The 22,496-nt window shown below is 38.0% G+C and overlaps 1 protein-coding gene across 1 annotated transcript in view; it reads right to left on the bottom strand.

Moving 5' to 3' along the window:
• The window catches only part of VCAN (versican), a 107,053-nt gene that overhangs the window by 75,325 nt on the left and 9,232 nt on the right, over nucleotides 1-22,496 (bottom strand). The window contains exons 2-5 of the mRNA XM_034072719.1: nucleotides 21,801-21,876; nucleotides 15,483-15,854; nucleotides 3,956-4,130; nucleotides 3,717-3,844 (exon numbers count right to left, since the gene is read on the bottom strand). Of these exons, the coding sequence (XP_033928610.1) occupies nucleotides 3,717-3,844; nucleotides 3,956-4,130; nucleotides 15,483-15,854; nucleotides 21,801-21,870 (745 nt within the window). The 5' untranslated portion in view covers nucleotides 21,871-21,876. The remainder of the gene's footprint in view (nucleotides 1-3,716; nucleotides 3,845-3,955; nucleotides 4,131-15,482; nucleotides 15,855-21,800; nucleotides 21,877-22,496) is intronic.

Raw genomic sequence — 22,496 nt, 5'->3', positions numbered from 1 at the left:
CTTAGATCTATTCTATGCAAAATCATAGGCTGAACAGGAATTTGCTGCTTTTGACAAGTCTTTTCCCACAGGCTTGCTCTCAAGCATGAAGAATAGCACGGCAACTGCTGCACCCTTGGAGAGCTCTTCCGTAGTCGCAGAGTGTCACTGGTTTTTACTTTTACAGAGGATGAAATGAATTTCACATTCTATATGATTCTTATGCTTTACTCTTAACAAAACTCCTTTAAATGTCAGGATTTTCAGATCTTCATGAGCTTTATTATGCTGTGATCCCAAAAACAATGTCAAGCTTGATAACCACCATGGTATTATTTCATTTTTTGTTTTCTCTATCCTTCTTGAGAACTACAGGTTCCACAACCCTGCATTAGGTCAACACAATTCAAGGCTAGAGAAATACCCAGTATAAGACAATGCAAAGGCTGTGACTCTTCAAAGGAAAAAAAGACTGCAGTATGTACCAAGCCTAAGATGGAGTGCTATTTCCCCAAGATGGAAGATTCTAAAGCATTTTTATAAATGCATACTCTGAGAATTATTTGGAAAAAGGCTTTTTATCCTTTTGCCTTGGGAAGGACAGCAGTGAAGCTCACAAGCATCTTTGACTCCTGCAGTTTCCATTCTGAAACTGTACCTATCTCTATGAGCATCCTGTTACCGTACAAAGGTAGCCTGGAGAGTTTCAGTGGAGCCAAAGGTGAAGTAGTCAGTCATAGTCTTCTTGCCAGACCTACAGCCTCTTTTAAGGAGCCTCTAAGGTACAGGCTAAAACTGGGCATTTGCTTTAATTAGTTCTCCACAGGAAACAACTGTGCAAGGAAGAAAGTAAAATAAGCATGCCTATAACTACCAGGTCTGACAGACCAAATCTCCCCAATATTCTATACTATCTTGTATTTTTTAAATGCTGAAGGTTTCATACCCAAGCAGTTTACATTACCACAGGCCAGCTGACAGGCCACAAAGACATGCATATGTTTAAACGTATCATAAAATAATAGAAGCATAGAATGGCTAGGGTTGGAAAGAGGGTTAAGCTCATCTAGTTCTAACCCCCTGCTATGGACAGGGATGTCACCCATAATAATAAGACAGAAATGCATATCTATCCAGAGAAAGAAAGACAGCTCATAAATCTTGGTAATGAAATTTTGTAAGAAAGAAAAGTCAGTCAATGTTCATGAGAAACAAACATGATGCATGTGCATCTTCACCAAAGATGACTGCACAGTAGCTGCAACCTCTTTGAACCTCATGGTGTGGCTCCAGGCTGTTCTGAGCACAGAACATGAGCATCAGTGTGACAGGCTTCAGTTTTGGCTTTTATTAAATTTTATTTTTAAAAGCTCAGTGAAAACCTGAGAAACTGCTGACTCACATGCATCCAGGATAAGCTTCTTTATATCTTGTCCATATTAGTTACACTTCTCTGTTCTTAAGAGTGAAAGGAGCAAGCCATTGTTCTGCATCCGGAAATGATACAGATTAGTCAAAACTTCTTTTAGTGTACTAGGAAAAGACCCAAACTGAATTCAAGAGCCTTGATTCAGAGATGATTCAAACTTAAATTCCATCAGGGATTGATATTATGAACTCAAGGTTCAGAGCAGATGTGCTGCTCAATGACAGATGTAACTGGAACATAAATAAATTTAAGAAAACTTTGAGCACTAACAAAATTCTGTCATTTAATTTTCAGAATTCCCAAGCTTATATGTTTTTTGAGTCTTTGCAAGACTTTTATGGCTTGTATTTTATAACCCTCTAAGGTAAGCATAATCTGGGGCAGATTCTCAGCAATAAAGTGAAAAAAGTTTACTGATTTCAGTGACTAAAGTCTCTCTAAGTCATTAGCAGGAGAAAACTTTGCATGACCTGAGTTATTTCTGCTCTAAGATAGAATACAAAATAAGCACCTTAATTTTGCAATTGTTCCTTACAAATATGTATACATACAAAGGCAGGCTTGCTCAGAGCCATGATTGGTTTATTGTTCTGCTAACTTCAAGAGCACTAAACTAAATGATATCAGTCAACGATCAGCCCAAAAGAACAGGAAAATTATTTTAGAAACGTTATTATTATTAGGAACATTGTTTTAGAACAGTAAAATTGATATGAAATAATAATTTCAAGACAGAAGCAGTGTCACACACTCAAATCACAGCATCAAATGGGTAAATGGAGAAAAAAAAAAGGCACAGGAAAGGCCATTTATACATTTATATTTTAAGTATACATATTTAACTAGTTACAGTAATGTCTAAGCATAAGGGTTTCTGGTGTCTGGAACATCTCTATAAGTTCACTCAAAGGTACATTTAAATTCACTTGCTGAAGAGAGATCATAAGAAACAATTACAACATCACACCTGCGATACAGAGATTTGTGCATGCTAGAATTTCCCAATCACAGAAAATAGTACTATATATTTCTTCTTACCATCAAACTGATCACAGAGCCTAACCATGGATCACAAGGTACTGTGTGATTCACAATATGATCCATGCTTCAAGGTCATCATGTGACAGAATCATTATCACTCTGCTGCATTAGAGCCATTTAATTAGCAGTTTTTACAAAGACTAACTAAAGAAGACCCAGATTCTTCACTGGAAAGTTCTTGCTCAATTGTTTCTTTTTCATGTTGAGATGTCCCCTTTTTAATTAAATATTATTGAATTTGGATTGCAATTAAATACCTGTCTAATTTTATGCCATGGACACATAAAAATTTTAATTGCATACTTTATGAGCTATGATACAGTTAGCACAAGTACTATAGCTATCTTGATATGTATATCTTGATATATGTATATATATATATACTATATATACCTTGATTGATTGATGGTTTGGCTTCACAAGTGAAGATTCTGAGAAGGGCTTTGACCACGTTTACTTCAAGCACGATGACCAAGGGCGAGTGGGATATGTAAAACTGTCTTGAAAAGGGTGCTTTAGGCAATCAGGGAGCGTCTGACCATGACTGATATCTCCTGAGCAATCTCAAGCTACCCATGCACTGGTCCACCCGCATTCAAGGTTGGATCTGCAACTTTCCATGCACCTTGTCACCTACTGATTCGACCCTCACCTGTTCATACCGACAAGTGAGAGCAAGCCCTTCCAGCCTGTGCAGGGGATTGTTTAGGTGAGGAGCAGTGTGCACAGAACTGGCCCCACTCTTTACACCTGAGGTTTAACTGCCAGGGCCTAGCGAGCTAGGATGATGACAGCAAAGTCCACAGGTTGTAGGTTTTGTAAGAGTGTCCTTCTCTTAGATGGAAAACCATACAAGGCTAGATGAGCTCCATCAGCCCAGGTTTGAAGATAGCTTTTCTTCTCCTACATTCTGAGCAAGACTCATTTCTTGATACATATAGTATATCTAGTTTCTCAAACTTTAAATGTGCTTCTTTGAAAAAGCTTTCATAACATTCAAAAAACAAGATGCTTCAACAGAAACTTTTGTGAGATCTACTGCACTAACTAGAGCAGCTTTAAACCTTTTTGTAGACTCCACATTTGCCTTTAATCAAAGACTGCAAGACCACAAATTATATGTTCACTTCATTCAACAATTCTCTTCAGATTCAAAACAGCCAAAACTTTATTTTACACTGAATTTCATATTTCTTTGCCTTTCCACATCAGAATCTCTAGTCATTTTTAAATTTTGCAGTGTGTAGTAAATATGGGCTTATCTTACCTTCCATGCGTTCAACGTAGCAGTACACATCATAAGTTTCATTAGGAAAACGGCGCCCATATGTTCTGACTCCTTTCTTTCCCATTTTATCTCCAAAGCAGCCGATTCTTGGATGTCTAATCGGGTACCTGAAATGCAACATGCTCATATTTGTTATGATAACTCAGCATCTTAAGTCTATGTAAGCTAAGCATATTAATTTTGAGAAACTGTGTCAAGTGGCCTTTTAAATGTCTCACCTAACAGTCTGGTCAGACAACCAGCCAGCATCACATTGCTCAAATCCATCTTCATAGGCTGCTTTCAGTTGTTCTGGGCTTGCTATGACAGCACCATTATCCAGACAAGTCTGCTGAGCTTGTGTAAAATTCAGAGTATACCTGCTGGTTGCTGCACGATAGTGGAATACAACACCTGAAGAGGCAAAACCCTTACATTAGGGATACATTTTACATTGTTTCTGCAACGATCATCATACTGTAACTTTACCAAGGTATTCTTACAATGTTGAAAACAGATGGGTTGAATAAAAATAGCAAAAGGCTAAGAGATATGTTATCATATAAGTGATGTCCCTCCCTCTAGCGGCTACTACCAGTAACTCTATAATACCTTATGCTATTAATAGTGAATGAAATATATTCACTGTAGACATACAGAAAAGGTTATTAAACTATACATGTATGTATTTTCACTCCTGTATTACATAAAATGGTGATTAAAAGAGAGAATGAATGCTCAAAGCTGTCAATGTCATCACACAGTTACGCAGACACCCCCAGTTCCAAGTGCTGGTCAGCTAATTGCACTGCAGGCTGTTTATGCCAACAGTGCTACCTGACATGTTAGCTTATTGGTTTATATGACACATCCAACTGTGAATCAAACTGCATGACCCAACAAGACTAAGCACATCTAAACTTCAGAAAAAGTGGGCTTAAAAATAGGCTTTCCAAAGTAGTCAGTTGCTGTAACTGCACGCAGGAATGCCAACAGAGAATGGGGGATCCCTGAGTGCTTGAGGTCTGCTAGCTGCACTGAGATATGCAACCAACCTGAACACCGAAATAATTGAACTTTTTGATGCCAATTTGTTAATAGGTGATGTCCCAGATGCCTGCTCCTATGCAGCAAAGGATACTACAAATACAACATTTATAAATTCATGGCTGTTCTTGGTCCATTTTTCACAACAGTTTTTTTCCTGCAAGCACTACAAATGACACAGACAAAACAAAGTTTGTTTTTATTTGGGACCTTTCTGGTCCTGGAAAGAAACTTCACAATTTCAGGAGTTACTTGAGCACATCAAACATTTGGAGCTCGACGCCTAGTTAAGATGGTTTTAGTTAAGACAGGATCTGCCTAGAAGCTACATTCTGTTTTCTATCTACATATAATTCCCACTGAATTCAGCAACAGCTGCACATGCACACCTAAAACCATAAAGGGCACAGACTCCTAGTTGCAGAAAACAGATATTCCACCTGGCAAAGTCACTCTTCTATTGTGTCTTTTAAAGTTTAGCATCAAAAGGATGTCCCTTGATCTCTAAAAAAAAAAAAAAATCAGCCTCATTTATTGCACTTTAAATGCTTCAGAAGCATTGCAGCACCATAAAATATTACAGAACGTAATGCCACTACACAGAATGGCTCCAAAGCAAGAAAAATAAACCATAAAATGTTCATTTTCTTTGCTGATTTTATTGGAGTACTTAGTGACGAAGAAATAACATACTGCAATACAGCTTGGGAAAATGGTGGCAACAAGTCCTTGTTATTAGAATGTTGTTGAAAGATGGAAGAAGTCTGTTAATTTACAAGTAAACAGAAATACAGGTAGTAATAAAATGTTGATTCAAGTGCTTCCAACATAATTATAAATACTTTTTCTCATGCAGGCAAATTCAGTCGAGTTTTGCCAACTGTCAAAGGTCTGGATATGGCCAATAAATTGAAAATGTATATTTTTGTTCTTGTCATGATTCACTAAGAAAGTTTCTGAAATTAGAATAGAATGCATTATCTGAAAACTAATCACAGGCAGACCTCAATCGTCATCTGTTTTATCAAATCTATCAAAAAAAGGAAGTGGAAGAGGAAACACTGGGATTCCCCATATTTCCTTATTTAATATGGAGTCATACAGCAGCTGCAGCCTCTAACTAGAAGCTTACAGACCACTAATGTCCCCATAAAATGCCTTTTGAGATCACTGACAGAACCCATTGCAAGCAGTACTTCTTCCAAGAACAGTGTAATTTTAGCTTCAAAAGACCCAACCATTATTTAGCAAAAGTGACAAGTGAAGAATACACCCTGAAAAATTATGGTTATGTTAAATATAGCTAAATTAGATATACCAGGTGCCTGAAATTCAGTCATCAGGACCGTTAGATTGTTAGTTTAGTTCACTTTGTTATTTGCCCAAGGCCCCATGACACTGTTCCAAACAATTTGCAGGCAGACTTCAGGAGCAAGCAAAGACCAGGATCAGCTTCCAGTGGGCATCTTAACATGCACTGCTTCCAGTAGGCATCTTCAGGTGTGCTGGAAGGCAAACGAGCATAACAACATAGAGGGGCCACACTGCTTCAGACAGCCTCAGTGTCAAAGCGCAGCCTCAAGCATGTTTTCTTGTTAATGTGAACTACCTGTACCAGGCTGGATTGAAAGGAAGTATCAGAGAGACAGCTTTACCTAGCTCCTATATCCCTGCACTTTTTCTGTCATAAAGCATCCTGCATTGCCTGGTTAGGGCAAATTCACATACCATTTACACTGGATTAAGATGTGCAAAACTTTATACATGTATATCTATATATTTATATGGGTTGTGTGTGCTTACACACTTATTTTGGCTTTGTGTGCCCTAAACAACACAGTACTTGACCACATGTCCAACATGCCTGTTGGACATATATGGTGGACATGTAGCACATGTTGGGCATATACAAAATTTAGTAACATTGGCTGACACCATTAGCAAGTTACCTGCTGGTATAAATGAGCATTATTATTTTCAGTGGTACAGTAGTGCATGAATTCAGGTGACCTGCTTGGTGTTCTGGGTCCAGAAATAAGAAATGGGTAAACTTTACAGGGCTTACAACAGAAGCAGATAAAACATCTACCCTGAATTATAAGTATGAACCTATAATAATAATCACAAGGTGGGCATCTGGCTTTACTACATGTTATTGTTGAAAATATACAAACATCTTAAACATTTTTTGATAACATTGGTGTTTCTGTAGTATACAATATTTAGAGCGAACTCAGAGTCAAATTCTCAAGTATGTGAAGAAATTTGATTTCATTTGTGCTTTTAATCTTAATTAAAATGCATTTTACATTATTTGCCTCTTTTTTGTTGATTATTTTTTGTTGTTGTGAGATTGCTTACCTGAAGTTATATAGCTCCAATTGGGCACAAGAGCAGAGTTTCTCAGTACAACCACAAAAAGTTTAATTAACTTAGTAGGAGATGGCAACATACTTCTCTGACCTTGTATTTTTTGTAAAGCTTCCTACCACTTAAGTATATGAGCACATTCTCCACAAACAACTGTCTCACCTCTCACTTCTTCCACATTGGAAACAACCACTGCCCTTCTTAGCTGGTGTATGTTTGGTATCCCTGTGATACCCCAGTAAGGCAAGACTAAAGAGTTAATGTCACTGGCAATTTAAAGTAGCTTTTGCAGTTCTGAGAATAGCCTTTGGTCATTTGTAAATCCTGGAAAGGAGCCTGGAGAATGCTTTGTTCTCCTCACTCTGATCCAGAAGGTAAACTTCACCTATTCTTAAGAGTTGAAGGCTTTTCCATTTCCAGCGAGGAGCTAAGGGACATAAAAGAGTCTCCAAGATGAATGAGAAGGAGGACATCAGTATGTATAAGCCTGTGCAACAGCTGCAATAATTAGAAGACCCCCTGGGGCTAAAAAGATTAAAGTGCAGGACTTTCATTGTTTCAGTTAGACAGAGAGAGAGGGGCAAAATCCATTGTCCAAGTTTTTGCACTTTAAAACATTTGTAAAAGCTTCCCCCCCCCTTTGTCTATTTCCTCTCTGAATGAAAAGGCAAGAAAGGAGGTGTCCTAGGAACAAATAAAGCAACTGGAAAACAGACTACAGCAGTATAATGTTGTTTCTGAGCATCTGGCAAACAAAGTCAATGTAATTACAGGAAGTAGTAACAGCCTCTGCAAGAAATAGCACTCACAGAAAAGTAATTTGTAGCATTCAAAATTCACTCCTGTCAGAGCAAAAGAGAATGTCTTTTAATCATTTATCCTTTAGACCAGAAAATGAAAGCTAAGTATTTCACTTTCTACAAACTAAGGTTTCGTGGTTCTGTGGTTTTGCAACTTTTGGGTTTGCTTTATTACTTGCCACGATATTGTGCAGCAAAATGTCATGGAACTGCAGGTGAAGGGCTCTTGGTATAGATAATAAATTACATTTATACAGAAATAACACTGCTTATTTCACTACTGAGCTCACACTGCTGCAACATGAATTCTTGGTGTCACATAGAGACCGAATTTCAGAAGTTGTCTCACACACCTGAGAAAAACTAAGGAGAAAATACTGTGATGGTTGTGGTTGTTATTCTAATAATTTTTATGTTCAAGCCTTGGCTACTGTGGTGCAGACCCATGAAATAATTCCCAACCCACTGCCAAAGCTACTACACAGTTTGGTGATCCTCTTCACCTTGAATGCAGAAGAAAATTTACATTACAAATACATGCTAACATAAACGCTACAGGACTGAGCACTGTATGAAAGGAAGCAAGAGGGCACAATTTTCAGCTTCCTGCATGAATAATTCATTTGTGTCCCTCATTTGAGTTTTTGCACCCACCTTCTGACCCCTGTCTTCGACTTTGGCAACCTGAGAAGAACAGGCTTGCTTTGCATCTGTGGGAGCTCCCTTGCCAAACACCTCAGGGAACTCCTCCACTTGGGGAGAGAAAGTGCATACCAACCCCTCTCATCTGCCAGTCCCAGCCCTCCTGCAATCCAGGCACAGAGATCAACTCACACCATGGCCCTCCATGCAAAATCTTTGTGTCCGCCCTCACAGAGTGATGCACCTGAGTGCAGGCGTACGCAAGCTCCTCTGACAAAGTTGATCCAGATAAGAAAAGTGATTAATGCTGAGATTTATATGTATTTTTCTCAGAAGGATGACTTCCTCACTACATCTATATTAATCTCTGAATACACAGCAGGATCACCTGCCCCAGCCCATTGCTTCTGCACTGCAACATACTAGGTCACACAAGTGTTCACCAAGGCCAAGGCTACTTAAATTAAAATCACTTAAAAAAAAAACAAACATAAAAATACAGTCTCTTAGAACTGTTCCCATACTTGTGGGTGGGCAACAACATAAAACCAGTTTATCCATTAGCACTGGTCCCTGCTCTAACATCCTGCATGTGAAGCCATGCCACATGCTGCATGGACCCTAAGATCCTCCATCTAGCTTTATGCAGAAATCCCACCAGCCTGCCCATTAGCTTACATTAGACATTCAAGGCCAGGCTGGATGTGGTTCTCGGCAACCTGATCTAGTTAAAGCTGTCCCTGCTCATTGCAGTGGGGTTGGACTAGATGACATTTGAAGGTCCCTTTCAACCACATTACTCTGTAATTCTGTGAGGTACACAGCAGCTTGATCTGAACATTTTCTTCCCTGTTTCTGTGCATCGTACATAGACACTGGGATTTTCTCACCCAGAAGTAATTTCCCTCACCCACCCTTTGATGGCTGCTACCCATTGTTCTCTCTCCTTCCCAGCTACAAAAGTCAGAGATTCCTTGGGAATCTATGATGCAGTAGAGTAAAACACAGGCTTAAAATGAAGCAGCCCACATTAATGTTGTTAGCAAAGAAGTATGGAAGTTCAGCATTAAGAAGCAGTAAGGTTTCAGGACAGATAAATCTAAAAGACTGAATAAAAGCATCTCTTCTAATGTGGTCAGAGATAATGAAGGGGAGTTATGGCTGCAGAGAGGACATATCAATTAGGTTGTCAACACACAATCTCTCAGGGCTAACAGCACCAATGAGTAGCAGCTTCCCACACTGCAAACAACTCCCATTTATTATCATTATAATGCTTGTAAGAAAGAAGAGCTTGCACAAAAATGAAAATGTTAATTACCATCTACTCTGCTTCCCTAATTGTGGCTTGTTTCCATTAACAAGGTCACTATTTTAAGTCTAGGATTTTCTTTATTGTCTTTTTAAAAAAAGGATAAAGACTAAAATAGTCTCTCAGGTTTGCAGCTAAGCCAAACACAAAGTACCAAAATGAGACCCATGAAAACAGTAATCTTCCAAAACAACAGTAAGAACAGGATAAAGTGCTCTTTAAAACATATTCATTAGCAAGATATGAAAAAAAAGCAGCAAAACAGGAGGCATCCCATTTCCTACTTTGAGCTCCTTGAACCAAGTCATCTCCAAGAAGAATAGCAAAAAGTCAGCTTAAACGAGTGGATTTTTTTTCTTACACTTGGTTATACACGCTATTTTTTATTGCCCAATATCATGGCACCACACAAAATGAGAATTTCGTTAAATATCCAATTATGTTCCAGAATGAAGAGCACTGTTACATTGCATTTGTAGGTCAGCTTTTCATAATGCATCCAAAACTATTTTATATAAGTGGGATTTATTATAAGCAGAAAGAGGAAATAAGCATGGACAATAGCAATACTTTTATAAAATCCTTTCTGGTGTTCAACTTACCAAAATTTGATTTGCCTGAAGGTTAGAAGTCTAGTCTAAACTTGTCATCTAAACCTCTCTAACTGGTGACCAAGGATGCAGATTGGCAGACTGTATATTTCACCCAAGATTCTCATCAAAGGAAGTGAAGGTAGCACCAGCCTGTGAGTTCACTTAGACTGAGCAGGTGACCTTAAATTATCAAAGGCAAAATAAATCCCACCCTCACTTCAGGTTCCCTGATTTCAGACCTGGCATCCAAGGGAAGACTGTGAAACAGCACTTGGTAAATTATTAGCAGGCAAGCGTACACTTGGGGATGATCTTCAAAAGGTCATCAACCTCCAATTTGTTCCCAGGTGTTTCTACTGAGATACAATGAAAACCCAAGAGTGAAAATCCAACAGTGCCCAAAAGCAGCTTAAGGTGGGAAGGAAGTGGCAGATCAGTGTTAACTACTGAGACGGGGAAACCATCTCTTAAGTACTTGGAGTCTCCTGAGACCTGACATTTTCAAGACACAGTGTTAAGGAAATTACTAAGAATAAAGACAAAGTCATGGAATCATAGAACGGCTTGGGTTGGAAAGGACCTTAAGATCATCCAGTTCCAGTCCCTGTGCAATGGGCAAGGACACCGCTGATTAGACCACTGAATCACAGAGTGGTTATGACATTCAACATTCAAACACTGTGAGGCCAAGGACTCCTAACATAAAATAGTATGACTTGTGGGTTTAGTAACATCAAGAAAGGTCAGAATAAAACACTCAAAACACTGTAAGAATGGTGAAATGACAAGAACTGACAAAGGAAAAGTTGCTTCTGAGGAAAAGGGAAAACTTCAGAGGGACGTGAATGGAAGACAACACACAGAAGGAAAAATGAGTATTAATGAAATAAATAGGGATAAATTAATGAAATAAAAATGAAATAAAAGTTCACCATATTTCTCTTCTTGTAAGAAGTTGAAGCATATAACACTGCAATACTGTTAGATCCATTTTGAATGTAAAATATCCCTGAGAGGTCAATATAATTACAGCAGCAACCACTGTGTAAGTAAATCATTTCCCACTGTTAGTATCAGGAAAGAAGGTATCTGTTGTGCTGAAACTGCCTCTGCATGAGCCTGTAGACCTGTCAGCACTAGTGTTGTCCCCTGCCTCAAGGGCCAGCGCTGCAGTTGCGATTAATGAGTGGGGCAGGCATCTGGCTGCCCTGAAACATCCTGTGTGGGCTAAAATTAAGTGTTTCTCTACTTTTTACACTTTCATCAGCAGTAAAATGAAAATAGTACTATATAGGGTACAGTTCAATCTAACCCCACCGACCTTAGAGGTGACACATGAAAAGAGCCAGATAACCCATGTGAATGTGTGCTCTCACTTGATTTCAGGATTAATAAAGGCATATAGCACAGTATGTAGCATGCTCACTTGGAAAAACCAAAAGAACTAGAATAAGTGACCCAGCATGTCCTTCTAGTCCTACATTGCTCTGACTTTTCCCAGATTAGATCCCCAGGACTGAACACGCAACAGAATCACAAACACTTAGTAAAAACAAGACAGTTCAGACATAGCTTTAGGTCCAGCATTTTAAACAGTGTTAAAAGCAAATTATTTCACCTCTATCACAAGCTACTGGTGCTCACACAGGTTAGCACTGCTCAGCAGATACAAGAAACCATGTTAAACCACAGTATTCTGGTGATGCTTCTTATCTCCTCATGAATAGAATATAAGCGGCTGTTGATACCAAAGTGGTTGGCACAGGGTGTGCATATAATCCAAGAAAAAGCATAGACTTATGGCAGTTACCAAGATCCTGCCATTCTTTAGAATGATTTTACCTGCCAAAAAAAAAGGATGTAGTAGAAATTTGCAATGTAGAGACAAAGGCAATGTGGGTGATTATATAAAATCTTCCTTGTGAATAATAACTAACTTATCCAGCTGTGGTCTAACATAAAGCCTCTGCGTCGGGAAGTTGACTGGCTACAAGTCTCTGAAAACAATGGAATACACAGGAAAAATGGCTATGTTTGCCCTTTGGTATCAGCTATGGCTGCTTTCATTGGAACAAGACACTGGAACAGACAAACATTTTGTCTGAAATGATAAAGACACACGTTTGGTTTTGGCCTAATCTCTGAAGAGCATAAATTAGGCAACAGTTGATTATACTTACGGCAAGGTAGGGTTCAGCGCTTAATCACTGAGTCAAAGAACTGAAATATGGGCTTGTCGTGGTCAAAGGGAGAAGTTTTGCATTTACATTCCATCTTCTTGGTAAAGCTAGTATTTACACTATTGTTAATAATATAAGTCTGACTTTTCTGAAATTCAGAAGTTCATCTGGCATGTAAAAATAGCAAATTTACATGCAAATTAAGAAATTAATCTGTTATGATAGTTACACAGAGATAAATAGATGCACAATAATACACATCTTCTGTGAACAGTCTTGGTCTTGAGGCTCAGACCAAAAAAAAGGCATTAAAAGCATTACTGATTACTTTCAATGACTGATACTAGCTGTTCAGCTTGTACAACGTAACCTGGGAAAAACTATGCTACAGAGAAAAAGATTCTTATAAATCCTATTTTTCATTCACAGTACATTCCATCACTGGTAAAATACAGTCATTTAATGCACAATGGGTTCAGCAGAGGTTTTATATTCCTAGTATACCTAAATGAAAGGATAGAAATAGCAACTTTTTTTTCTCATTCAGGCTAGCTTGTTTATTCTCTTATTTGCAAAGGTTGATTTGAAAAACAAACAGCACAGCTGTCTAAGCTTATCTACTAGGCTTCATTAATGCTGGAATATGCTTTTTGTTTGAAAGTTTCAAGTGAGGGAATGACCATGGAAAGAAACGGAAATACTGACAATATCTAGAACTCAGGTCCTGAACTGTTTTCAAAATATCCAAAAAAAAAACCACCACCAGCATAGAAAGCCTGTAAAGTTATTATGATAACAAAAGAACAATTTCACCTACTTCATGAGAATATTGCAGACAAAATTTGGCCTACTTAATCTGGCTGTTTTCAAGAAGTTTATTAAATTAGGCTTAACACACAGAACAGTGTTGGCACTTAAACAGAACAATGTTGCTTTCTAAAGCACTAGCAAAATTTCTTCTCGTACCTAAATTGCCCCACACAGGGGAATTTTGCAGAAGCTTCCTATCTTTAATAAGACAATTCTGCTTCACTCCAGAGTTAAGCTGTGTGATCAAACAAGTATAATCTGAGCCAGAGTTGCCACTTTTTCTGCAGACTTTCAATTGACTGAAAAGCTAAAGCAACACACCTGCTCAGTCCTCAAGAGAGTGCTATACAAACGCATTTTATGTTTCATTTGTGATAAACAATAAACTTGCAGACTAGCAAAACTGGTGACAATTCTAGCATTACTTCATGGGTCGTCCTGCAAGAACCTGCTCTACCCTGGCGAGCTGACCAAAGTGCAGTGCTGAACCATGCTGGCGCTCAGCTCTGAGGTTACAAAAAAGTATAGGTCCCTCCAACTATTATGGCTCTGGGGTGCAGATTCATAAAGACAACATAATGGAAATAAACTATATTTGGGACTAACATTTTGAGGGGAAAAGAAGGTGGTGGTGGTGATTTTGTTTTAAAATAGAAGCTGTAATCACAAAAAAACTATAAAGCCTAACTGAAATGAGGGCAGAAGATTTGAGCAGCAACATTCACATGAAATTCTTATGAGTGTGACAAATGGCACTTGTTTACTTAATGCAGAAAATGGAGAATGGAGAGCACAAATTACAGTCTAACAATGTTACTTTTCATTTTGGTCAAGATCTGGCCTTTTTCCCCTCCTGAAAAGATCAATTGCAAAAAGAAAATAGAGTGTGTGAATTTTTTTCAATTAAAAAAAATAATAAAATCTGATTATCTTATGTCAGTGTTTTGCAGAAACACTAACTACAGAAGTCAAAGTATTGTCATAAATCATCACATATTTTATTGCAGTAAACATCTGCTGCTCCTGCAGATACATATATATATGTGTGTAGTCAAGGGAGCACTTGAAAAGGAGTAAAGAATGCCAGGTGTTCTAGTTACTGAAAAGTAATGTTTAAAACAGGATTTCTTTTGCTTTTGCCATTAGGACTAAAGAGTTTCTGAAGTTATAGAGACATTAATGGTTACATTAATTTATTGTATTTCCAAATTAAGACCACACCTTCAGGAGCTTTTGTCGAGTCAATGTCAAGACTGTTCAAGTTAGCTTAAGCACATTGGAAGAACAATGCAGTATCAAACTCAACAAAAAAAAAATCTTAGCCAAAGCCATAATTTCCAGCAGCAATTAATGTTTGTTTTGGGATTCAGTCACTTGAGTAAATACTGAACATTCAAAAAACACCTAAGTACAAAGGAGTGCAAGACAGAGTCCAAACTAATGCTCAGGGGAGCTGGTACATCCACACAGCACAATGTTGTTCTAAGCACAGAGAGTAATTTGGGTCCAGATTTGGCATTTACACGACACAGAGCCTGGGCTAATATGTTCTGCCTTTCAGCACAGTTTGTTAGCTCAGGCTCAACGCCAAACTGACAGGGCTATAGAGCACCAGGCTCTGGAGCCGTCTCCACACTGTACTTAATGTGCTATAGAAGCAGGAGAGAAACACCTACAGCTCAGATGCTCCTTTTGCCACTTACATGCTTTTGAAAGTCCTGCCTCTTCTGTCTCTTTACATGCACACTTCACCCCCTTGGAGTTTTGGAGGCTATTTCCTTACAGCTATGGCAAGCAAACTCTTAGCACATGGAAGAACATAAGCGGCCACCTCCCTACTTGTTTTCCTGCAGTTTCTGCTATATGGGTTTCCTCTTATTTATCAAAGCTTTATTACTTGGACAAAAGAAACTCTTCCTTTGTGCTTGAAGTTCCTAGTTACATGTTTAATTACTTTTTCCTTTTCTAACTGGAATCATTTTTGACTATGAATGAAATAGACAAATTCTTACCCTCAACAGCCAGTGATACAATGTTTTGAGTGTCTTCAACTCCATACATAACATCACAGCGATACACTCCAGCGTCACTTGCACGCAGCTTAGAGAAAGTCAGTGAAGCATCACCGGTCTCCTCTGAATGGGTTGGAACAGACACTCTATCTTTGTAGCTTTGACCTATTTTGATGTTGCCATTCTGGGCCACCAGGACTGTGGTTTCTTTTGCATCTTTTCCACTTTTATCCAGTTCAACCTTTGACCATTTGATTCGAAGATACTCAGCTGCGTAGCTGGAAGATATGGTGGGTGTGGTTGAAAAGAGGCATGGCAGGACTGAAGTTCCAGAGAGAGATCCCATAATCATGGTGGTTTTTTCTGCTTTAACTAGAAAAACCGGAGAGAGGGGGGGAAAGAGAGAAAGGAAAAATCACATTAGTGGAACAGCAAAATTGGAAGCAGGTACAGTTATTTGACAATACAAGACATGCAATAACTGAAATTCATGAACCTTATCTGATTTGTAACAGGACTGATTAATATAAGCTAAACAAAGTTTGCATCAATATCCTAGGTTGCTGATGTTGCCCTTTGTGTTTGGGCAAATTTAATTCACTGTTCTCTGACTTATTCACTCCATTTGTTATAGCCACCAAGTTATTGACCTTCTTAGAAAGTGTTTTGATATTTCAGATGACAGATGAATTGTAAGAGTCATGGAATTTTACTTAGGAGGAAGACCACTCTGAGTTGAATGATGGTGAGTTACCTCACATCTATTGTTGGCCAAAAGCAGGGAGCTACTGATGTTTACACTTTGCCTTACCTCACAGTAGCTTGTTCATTTGCTCCTGTCCTAAAAGTAAAAGCTAGCCCATGACTTTGCATACATGATAACCCTTACTCCGTTATACTTTCAAGGGTTAATTCTTTTTATTGCATACATGCTGAAACAAAAGCCTTTCCAGAGAGATCCTCCCACAGAGTCATTCTTTTAAAATTATTTCCTTGTGGCCTCAGGGACTTTAACACATTGCAGAAATAAAGTATTTTGGGATGTTAAGCAAAAAAGGAAACAAAGCACACAGAAAGTCCCTACTTGGCTCAGACTTGACATGATAGGACCTTTATCATTTTTCATGACATCGCCAGCTGCAAACATTTTACAGTGAAATGTTTCCATCTGACAATATCCTGAGGGAGAAGTTGACTACTCTTCATTCAACCTGCTCACAGCAGCTCTCTGAAGAGAGGATTTCTGTTAAGATTTATTTTTTTTATGTTACATTATTTCATCACATATAATGGTTTAATGAAGATTAAAAGCTGATGCACAACAGTATCTAACTTACCTCTTTTATTGTCCTGCCCTTTAACATTTTTTGAAAGGTGGAACTTGCTGAGCCTTAATTTGACATTATTTAGGCTTAGTAAAGTTTAGAAATACAATAATTTCAACTGCTAGCCACCAACAGTGATTCATTAAATATGGGACACCAATGTATTAAAATTATCTAGCTATTTATCTATCATCACAAATTTAATCTTTCCATAAAGACAAAAAGGTTTGAGAAGAGAGAAGAAAAAAAAGAAGAGGAGGGAAAAAAGGAAGATTGCTCATTAGGTTGAATCTATATATAAAACAGAGAAACATGAAAGGAGGTCCAACATAAAACCAAAGACTATAGAATTCACAATGTTTGAAGACAAGCTCACTGAGAATCAATTGATTGCTAAAAACTAGAAAGAACTGTTTTTATCCTGAAGATGTGCAGTGTGGAAGCACTACTACTTTTTACATCACTTTCAGTTTCTTGAAACTTCACCAAGTTACAGTGGGGTAGAGATAAAGAAATAGAATGAACACTCATTCCTATCAGTTGCGATGGAATTAATGACAAATTGCACAGGTGGGAGATTAAAATCAGTCTCAAAATATTTAGTATTTAGTATTTAGTATTTATTATGACCACTTGTCATCCTATATACATTACAGGAACTTCTTAAATGAAAAATGACCTAGTTATAATTATCCTGACTGACAGAATTTTAATAAACTTTTGAGAACACTGTTTCTGGTTATGAGTGATCTGGAATATCAGCACTAACCCTGAGGAAATTTCCTCTCTTTAAAATCTGTCTTCACATCAGCAGACTGAAATCCTTGGCACACATCACATATGATCATGATATGCAAACTAGATCTAGCCTAAACTGGGCTACATCCCAGAATAGGAGACCATGTAGTTGCACACATGCCCGTCTATGTATAGAAAACATTATAAAATACTATATAAAAGCACTTTTTATTTTGACAAAAAGAGAGGAAAAGAAAAAGAGGAGAACATTTTCTCCATTGAAAAAAAATAATAATATTTGCCACTGAAACATAAAATTATGTGATGATCCTGAACAACTCCAAAAAGATTGATTTCTTGCAACAGTCTGAGTTAGTCAAGCAGAATTTGCTGGCCAACACAGAAAGCATCAATATCTTCTGTGAATCTATATTGCCCTTTTGTTCTTTTAGCACTTTCTCAATGCTTACAACCCATGTTATGTCTCCCTTTTAGCTACTATCAATGGTATGTGATAGACTATTCCTTAAAAGGGACATGGTAGGGAAAAACAGGAATAAAACATTTTGTAACTCTTTGCAAACTGGAACACAATCTGAGAAAATCAGGCATTTGCCAGCATTGTTTTATACCATATCTTCATTTCATTATACAGGACCTACAATACTTGTAATATCATGTACCCTTAAACAAAAGGATGGTTTTGAAATTACTTTGCTGGTTGGCACCAGCTTAGCATGTGAAGAACTTCTTGCTTGAGAACAAAGTCTTTTTTCCCCTAGAATGTTTACATTTTTCTTTTGTAAGCGTTACAAAAATCACAAAATAGAAGCCTAAAGAGGAAAAATATCCCAAACTAACTAATAAAAAAGCCGTGAGAGAATACCATAACATGCAGATATCATAGGCATACATACATCCATTTTATAGCACATACAGAACATAAATATGATCAGAAAAATTGATGTTTAAACTGGTATATTATCCATATACATTTGAAAAGACATTATCACACTCTGCATTCTAGAGCATTTTTACCGTCTTTGGGATTAGAGGGCTTTCAAGAAAGCATACTCAATCATGGCATAACATATAGTCACTTAAAACAGGTAAGATAAATGCCAACATTAATCATAATCACAATGTCCAGGTAGCAAGCTAAAATATGTTAACACAGCTAGCTCAAAATGAGTAAATGCCATAAAATATCTTAACACAGCTAGCTCAAAATGAGTAAATGCCACACTAACAGTAGTTGTAAACCTTGCTTATGAACTTCTGTCACTGATCCTTCACACAAACCAGAGCAAACAGCAAAGTTCTTCCAGAGGGGCACACTCATGACCCCAGGAGCTTACACCATATTTCCTGCTGCCTTCCTGACACACATCTTCTGAGAATTAAAAGTCTCAAAGAAACCACACAAATCCATTCTCAATTTACTCTCAAAGGAAAAAATACTTTTGTTTCTGCAATCTAATGAGCATGCCATGAGAACGTGCTAGATATTTATGAATGGGACCATTCACAAAGATGAGAGTGGAAAAGGGAGGAAAAAAAAGTCAGGAATAATGGTTAGTGGCTCTAAATTAAGCTTCAGTTTTGTTATGACTTAACATTAAGACTCACTGACTCCAGGATTTACAGTTTAAAAATAACTGCTGATTTTGACAAATTTCCCATACAACCTTAGAAAGAAAAATTTTAAACTTGCAGAGCAATTTCACCTGAAAGTTTTTTAAACGAAATATTGCAATACATCACAATGAAGTGACTGCGTGACTAAATTTAATTAAGTCAGAATGCAAGCATGGGAATTTGTGTTTCTTAAAAGATTTCAAGGTTTTAATCTTATACTGAAATTGAGGATTTAAAAAGAAAAAGAAAAAAAGAAACTTAAAATGTGTAACTCTTAGAAGTGCAGATATACATTTTATTTATTTTTTACACAAAAGTTGTACTTGTAGGAGTGTCTGTAATCTCGTAACACTAAACATGAAAGAATGTTAATAAACAAACCGACTGACATTTGTACAAAACTGAAAAGTATGAGTTGATCCCACAGACTCTATGGGATCAATCCATGAAAAAGCTTTTCATCTTCATCTTCTTCATCATGGCCATACTTTGAATATATTTAAGACTGTATAGCAAAATTATGTCCCTTAGCTTCAAAGCTCACCATGTACTCTAGGAACATAAGGGTCTTTTGAATGTATTCCAAAAGATTCAGGCAAATAAGGACCAGTTAGAACCTCATCTATATTCCTGAGAAGCTTTTACTGGCATGTTCATATGGAACTTACTTAAGGACTAAAGATTCTACACTGGAGACTACATAAGCCATTTAAGAGGTGATAAAAGGTGGACTAAGTCACGGGACATCTAAAGTTGCCATCCCATTTTCTAGCATTCTAAGATTCCATACCACTCCACTTCCAGTGATCCAGTCCCTGAATTCTGCCAGCACTAGCATTTGTGCAAGGCATAGAGTCAAAGGTCTGATTCAGTGGAAAAATAACCTTCAAGAAATCCCATATGCTCTTTCAGACAAGTCGCTTACTTGTTTCAGCTGGCCACATATCCATGTAATTACTAGTGTCAGAACAAAAAAAAAGCATGAAAACTAGCGCCAGGGGATGGAAAAGGGGTAGGACTATCCCATCTAGTGCTGAAAAGCATGTGCTATTAGACAGACCATGGAACTATGCCCTAAGTAAACATGAAGAGACTTTCAAAGTCCTAAGAGAAATGTTAGGTTTAAATTTCTTGTCAGAATCCTTTGCCTTACTTATTCTAAGGAAGGGGTGACAGTAGGAAACAGTAATGGATGGTGCGCCCAACCTGATGTGGGAAAAAACAAAGAAAAAAACAACACACTTCTTTTTAGTTGGCTCAACTAAGCACAGCAGTGGTTTAATTCAGCTTACAGGATGACTTAGAGTTTATTGGTAACTGTGTTGAAGAGGCGGGGGGGAAATTATTTGATTTTCCCAAAAGCTAAAGTCAAGTTTGAGGAGTTTCTGGGGGAAAAAAACAAAACAAAACAAAACAAAAAAAAAAAAAAAAAAAAAAAAAAAAAAAAACAAAAAAACAGAAGAAGGGGAGGGGTGGGAAATCAAGAAAAAACCTTGCTTTGAGTCTTTGGAAAGCTGTTATCCTATTTTTTTTTCAGTCTCAGCTGTTGTGGGGATCTCTTCCTTATTAAAGGTTTGACTCAAACTTTCAAATAGCCGTGTCAACCACACATGAATACATACTTTAGTGTTAGTATGTAACTGCTGAAAGAAGTAGTAAGGACTCTTCCTTTCCACCCAAACCAAATGCCAGCAGCTGCCCTAACATGTCCTTGCTACAGACCTCAGCACCCAAAGGACCTGCCACCAGCTTAGCTCATGGCAGACCCCAACAGGGGGCTGGCAGCCAGACTGCCTATTCCAGAGATATGTCCCCAGTTGCTCCTTGACAGATCACAGAGCAAAGCAGAAACTGGGGCTACTGGTTTCACCCTGAACACAGAGAGGATGCAAGTGGTGATCTATAGACCCAAAAGGCTGCTGTGGCATGACATACATAAGTATACACACTGGGATATGCCTGCGAGGTATGCCAAACCCATATTCCTGTAGCCCAGAAGCTCCCCCGTTTCATTCACCACTTGTTAGGTCTCTTCCAGGAACCTGCTCTGCTCCTGTGCTGCTGGCACTGTCCCCTCTGTGGCACCAGGCTGAAGTTCCCACAGAAGGTGTTGGCCCCCACTGAATTTTGCCCTCCCACCACCCCTCACCTCATCTAGTCCAAGGAGATCCTCGGTGGATGATGGAAAAGGAAGGCACAAGTCAACTTGGCCAACAGGTCCCACATTTCAGAAACACAAGTAAAAGGATTAAAAGGTATTCTTGAATATTTGGAGAAAGCAATCTATTTTGCTTTACACAATGTAATCCTATGGCACTTTATTTTTACTTGAATTGTAGTAACAACACTTAAAAACCTTCAGGAAACACCAGACAGTTATGTAAAACCTTGTCAAAGACATGCCCACACATCAAGAGATTTCTAAATATATCAGTATGGAAAAGATGAGAACACAGAAACAAAGTCAGTTACACAGTGCAGCAAAAAAGAGTGGCAGAGGAAAGACCAGAAACTGAATCTCCTGAGTTTTGTCTATTTGCCGCATCCTGGAAAATACCCTACTGATTAGACCACTAAAAGAGATTTGAATAAATGGTTCTATGTATAACAGACTTACCTTTAGGTAGCATACACGTTATAACTAATGTAGAGAACATCCATAAGATAGTTTTTATACTTAACAACATCTTGACCTACAAATAAAGGACAAAGACATAGTTAATATTGCATTGTGTCCTTACCAAGCATTGTAACTCAGTACCTCAGTATTTGTCACTGATATTAAAATCATTCATCTTCTTAAAACAGAAGTTCATTGGGACAGAGAATAATTCTTAATATATTGATCTTCTGCCATTTTATTCACTGTTTATAATTTATTCCCATATGGTGGTGGCAATGTATGAGTACAATCTGATTACTTTTTCCTGATGTGGTGTTACCAGTTCAGATCCAACCTCTGGGCAGCTATATGTCTGTCACACAAATTACCCTGTCATTTGTCAAGAGCTAACAACCTGGTTCATGTCAGAAGGGATTCCCCATGACAAACTTTTCATAAATTTCGATGTTGAGTTGACATCCACAGTGTGACCCTTCCCACTGCAAGTTGCCAGATAACTTCCTGCTATCAAAATTTCTCCTTACAATATTTTACGGTAGAAACTTGTTAGAATGACAATGTGTGCCTCTCAAATACAAATTCATAATGTGTTTCAGGTTATTGAATCCAGAGTGACACTCAAACATGTCAGTTCCCTTTGCCTTTGCTTCTCACTTCCTTTACAGGCTCCACCTTCTAGCAGCTTAAGAG

Source organism: Melopsittacus undulatus, chromosome Z (assembly GCF_012275295.1).
Source record: "Melopsittacus undulatus isolate bMelUnd1 chromosome Z, bMelUnd1.mat.Z, whole genome shotgun sequence".
NCBI classification, from domain to species: Eukaryota; Metazoa; Chordata; class Aves; order Psittaciformes; family Psittaculidae; genus Melopsittacus; species Melopsittacus undulatus.
Note: the sequence above shows the minus strand (reverse complement) of the source record. Positions and strands in the feature narration are given on the sequence as shown.